At 29.7% G+C, this 5213-nt stretch overlaps 1 protein-coding gene across 2 annotated transcripts; it reads left to right on the top strand.

Moving 5' to 3' along the window:
• The first annotated feature begins 690 nt into the window (after nucleotides 1-690).
• Nucleotides 691-4568, top strand: LOC125068894. Of its 2 annotated transcripts, XM_047678261.1 has the most exons (4): nucleotides 691-792; nucleotides 1219-1392; nucleotides 3134-3293; nucleotides 4498-4568. In XM_047678261.1, exons 1-4 carry the CDS (start codon nucleotides 691-693, stop codon nucleotides 4566-4568), a joined length of 507 nt encoding a protein of 168 aa, XP_047534217.1. The 2 variants fall into 2 exon arrangements, with proteins under 2 accessions (XP_047534217.1, XP_047534216.1); XM_047678260.1 differs by lacking the exon at nucleotides 4498-4568 and having other exon boundaries at nucleotides 1219-1398; nucleotides 3134-3352.
• Nucleotides 4569-5213: the final 645 nt, after the last annotated feature.

Here is a 5213-nt window from a genome sequence, read left to right as displayed (position 1 = left end):
ATATCTAATATTTTAAACACACCAGTGGGAAATGTAGACGATTTGTTAGACTTTTTATTTGATAATATTCCGCAGTAATAAACCGATTTATATGTTAAAAATTTGGTTGTTCTTTGATTTTAATATGCAAAGTGAGAAGCTATGCAAATTTTTTTTGTATTTTATGTATGCCGTTTTGCATTTTTTACAAATATGTATTGTTTAGGTTGGCAATATTTATATGAAGCAGTTATGTTACTCTCATTTCGGGTGTATATTTTGTTTTTCATTATCTTGTAATTTAGTTTAAATTTTTATTTGGATTACACTTAAAACCTAACGTTTTTGTGATTACGTGTCTTTTTGAAGAATGTTTCATTAAATTAATATAATTAACGACACATGCGTTGCGAGCAATAGCATAAATAAAACAGAGGTAACTGTTTTTTTTTGTTTGTTGACCACAAAACATTCTGCCAAGACGTCAATGTTTTCTGAACATCGACTTTATATTCAGTAAATAATTAGATACTAATATTATTTATATAAAACCTCTTAGCTTAAACATTACTATAATTTTTGTCAAATTAGTTTTTGACAGTATACAAAATACAGACATAAACTGCTGCAGATTAATAGACATATACAATACAAATAAGTTAATAATTTATAAATAAAGACTATATGAAATAGAAAATTACTTTTATTTTTATGTGTTTGAAAAGATTTTCAAAATGCAAATGTTGCGAAGTGGAGTCCGTGTTCGGACACAGCCTCAAAGAAGGGGTAATATTTGTGGGAATAACATCTTTGGTAAATATGATTGTTTTAAACAAATATATTTTTTGTTAACTTGTGGTTAAAAATATACTCGCCCTGATTTAGTTTTAACATTGCTAATGAATTGTCCCAAATAATAAATTACTTGGTGGCATGGCTATGTGGAAGTTCGTTTGGGTAGCTACCCACTCATCATATACGTATATTCTAACGCCAAACTGCAATACTTAGTATTTTTGTGTTTCAGTTTAAGGGATGAGTGAGCCAGTGTAACTACAGGTACAAGGGCCGTAACTTCTTAGTTCTGTGGTGGTGTATTAATAAGTAAAGGTTAATTTTAACGGTTTCCGCGTTGGTGGTGATCAGTTTCCATTAGATATCACATTTGCTAGTCTACTTTAAATACCTCATATTAAAAACTTATTACAGATAATGAAGTTCGAAGTATAAATTCCACAGGTTATATCTCTGGTGATGCTGTTTACTGCGATCACAGGTCTCCTTGTCATATCGTGTATGAAGAAACAGTACAACAACAATCCGATCGTCGCTACGAACTTGATATTTGGACTTGTAGCTGCTTGCTTATCTACTTACCAGATAATCATCACACTGTTGTTGCTTTGGCAGGCGGTTAAGGTATTAAGTACAACATTTAACCCTAAACTGCTAATGAGGTCGTTGTCATCTCACTGTCCCGATACGTCAAATTAATAACCTATCGAAACAGTCGATGAAGTAAGCTATAAAAATATTTTAATTAACATTGCTCAATACATTAAATGATTCTTGTATTACCTATCTGCTATATATATAGGATTAGATTATCCATTAGGCTGTGTAGACAACTGCCTAGAGAGCCCGCATTGACCAGGGGTCACGTGGCAATCCAAAATCGGGAAATTGTGAATTCCAAATGTTTATCCAACTTTAATCCTAAAGTGATGGCATATAGTAAAAAACCCTCATTGAATAAAATTGCCTTGTCATAAAAAAAATATATATTTTAGGAAGTTGGAAAAGGGTTACATAAGTCTGAGAAATGAATTGGCTAGGGCCACGACAGGGTTAATCCGACCCTGTCTCCATCCAATTTTATATCAATATACTAATCCAATTAATATTTTACTATTTATGAATCTTAGATCGAACTATATGTATATTTCAGTATTTACAATGTACAATAGTACATTACTCAATCCCTGGACACAGCAGTATTCGAGGTCGGAAATCCTTCCATTACGATTTAGTTCCGTTTTCAGTGTGCATAATTGTTCTAGTATCGAGGATTAAGCGATTGAGATTTAGGCCGTGGAGTTCTATTTTAGATGAACAAGTAAATTCAACAAACTATTAGCTTATAAGTAATAATAATCTTTATTTTATATTATATTTAAAATTATTTCATATTATTAATTGTTATTATAAAGAAACGATCTCATTAAATGTTTCCCAATAATTTCTTAATACAAATATTTTAAGGTCGGTTCAAGCAAATAAAAATAAAATAAATTAAGTATTTTGTTATCCATTATTCGCGGAAAAACATTTCTCTCTGGAGTTAGTCTTAATTAAAATGTAAATTGTTAGACAAAATCGGTTAGAATACTTTAATTTAACTTAGGAGGGTTGACGAACAAATGGGCGACCTGTTGGGTAAATCAGCACCTGGACCCATATATATTGGAAATTAATCTCTCAAATAATTTTATAACTAGATGCAAAAAATAAATAATTAAATACGCAATATGTAATGTTTGTTGTTCTAGTAATGTAGTTTCGATGGAATATAATACCATCTCAAAATATGGATCTTGTAAGGGTTGTCACCACAGAAAAATAACTGATAGATTTTATTACCACTCATACATGTAAGCATTTATGCCTCAAATACATGGTGTTCGTTTTGGTGACGTGAAAATACCAACCAAATATTTTCCCAAGGAAAATTGCCAGGGTTGGTCGGCTGTCAACGTCTGTTTTCTGCGGTGATACTAAACTGTATCTATCACAAATGATTATTTTATAGCGAAAAAAGCGAATGATATTATGAAATATTCATGTAAATTATTTATTAAATTATGTGTGCTTACATGATCGAGTAGTTGAACATGTGAATTTTCAAAGATAACCCGATACGTTGTTTTTCTTTGTGTTTATAATTCAACTCGTGCTCGACGATGTGGAAAAACATCACGAGAAAGCCTATATGAATATCTAACACATGTGTATCAACCCGAATTTGAGAACTAATATGGAATATGTTCACTGAGAGGTCTTACCTCGGTATTTACAGTTTGTTTAATACTTACTATTTAATTTAATTTAATTTATTTTTACTATGACAATATTGTAAATAGTTGTGATTTTTCAGACAAAGGGCAACATATTCCTGTGTTCACTGTGGTTCGTGTCCCACATATCATTGCTGACGATGTACTTTCTGCTGTTCAGCGCGGAGGTTGTGGTCTGCTTTGTGAAGAAGCGATTCATTACTGCTGTCGTTACTATGTTTATAGGAATTCTATACGAAGGTTTCTATTTTTATTTTTTATTTTAAGTATTAAGGTAACAACTTTTGAGTAAGCACTTAAGTGTACATCCTAAAACATAAGTAATGCCTTTACCTTGCCAGCTAAGTAAGCGTGAATAATCCAATTCGCCGAGTCGAAAATCTTAAGTTAAAACATTGGAATGATCAGTGGTCTGTTCTTTTATATAAGAAATGTAAGCGGTGAAAACAGTCACTTAAAAGTTAAATTAACAACAAGTTGCTATATTCGCTGTGCGTAATTTATTAGATCTGTATTAGATAGAAAACTATTACCGCTTATTTTATTTCCTTATTTAAAAAAACTACTTGGTATCCGTTGAGGCGTAGCAATCGGTAATAGAATAGGTTCACCCCGTGACATACTTTTTAAAAATGAGGTTTAAAAAAATTCGATTACGATTACGTAATAAAAGCAAAATATGTTAATAATATTTGAAACAAATATTTTTTTTATAGGATGGACGGTAGTCACCAATGTTCATAGATATTGGCGCTGTAAGAAATATTAACCATACCTTACATCGCCAATGCTCCACCAACCATGGGAACTAAGATTTTATGTCCCTTGTGCCTGTCATATCTAAATAATATAATATTTATTTGAAAGGATAAATATTTTGAGACAAATAAACCGAAAGTAATTGCGTATTTTTCCAATTTATACAAAAAATAGAATTGAAGTACATTATATAGTTTGATGTATTTGGGTTTTTTTATTTCTACATATATCTTATACCTTGTTTAAAGTCGTAAAGTATATAAGCTGAACTAATCATTTAACAATTTGATTACAAACATCTTTGTCGCAAATTATCAAATCAAAAGACCCTTTTGAAGGAGCTAATATTGTACTTAATACAAATTGTATAAATAAGAAAACTACCGGAAACTATGTAAATGAAAGCAAAAAAAAAAAATCCAACATTTATTTTTAATAAAAAAAAAAGCAAACGACCGACTAGAAATGTTTTAATTTGTGCTACGAATATTTATAGAAAATAGAAATACTCGTATTATCGAAATCTTGTATTGAATTAATAAAATTCTTATAATAATAAATGTTGAGCATATTTGTTGTTGTTAGAGATAATATTGGTATTCTGAGTTTGTTTCACCAAAGTAAACGACGACATATGTATAAATTGTTGCTTTGATATTATTAACTTATCGTATTGTTGTTTCAGCCACTTTTATATACTTTGCCATTATAGTCAACAGTTATTTACATTCTTTAAATCAAACAAGATACTTATAAAAATGTCATGTAAAATTTTATAACCCTTTTGTAACTAATATTGTAATTTTATTTCATTTTTATATACGTTTTGACGTGTTTTTTTTTTGGAATAAATAATTTATGATCTTAATTTAAAATCTTTAAATGTAACTTTGTTGATACAGCTTGATATCAAAGGATTTTAATTAAAGGTAGATGAAACGTCCTTTTATTTACGGAAGCTTCATTAAGAAAATTTTGATGATCAACCTAATTTATTTATTTTTTATAAGAAAAACATTTGAACTTAATACTTTCATATAAATTTATGTTTCAGAGATAAGTTGTATACATTGATATTGTAAATATATTATATGTTTATAATCGTCCGCCTTGTTGTTCTAGTATCTTATTAAGCTACAGATCGCGATCTTGGGTTATTATTATTATTTTGACTTTGCGCCTGAATTGTTTCCAGTCGTGCGGATTTGCGGACAAACATTTGAGCACTATAATATTTCCTGTGCCGTTATGTATACTCCCTCCAGAAAAGGCACCGTGACTGCAATGAGTCAGCAAAGTACAAAATGTTTTAAGGGATTTTTATTTAACTAATATCAACTTAAAAATGTATGGTAAGCTATTTATGAAATGTAAGTAATGCAAATAATATTTATTTAAATT

This window comes from Vanessa atalanta, chromosome 14, assembly GCF_905147765.1.
Source record: "Vanessa atalanta chromosome 14, ilVanAtal1.2, whole genome shotgun sequence".
Classification (NCBI taxonomy): Eukaryota; Metazoa; Arthropoda; class Insecta; order Lepidoptera; family Nymphalidae; genus Vanessa; species Vanessa atalanta.
Note: the sequence above shows the minus strand (reverse complement) of the source record. Positions and strands in the feature narration are given on the sequence as shown.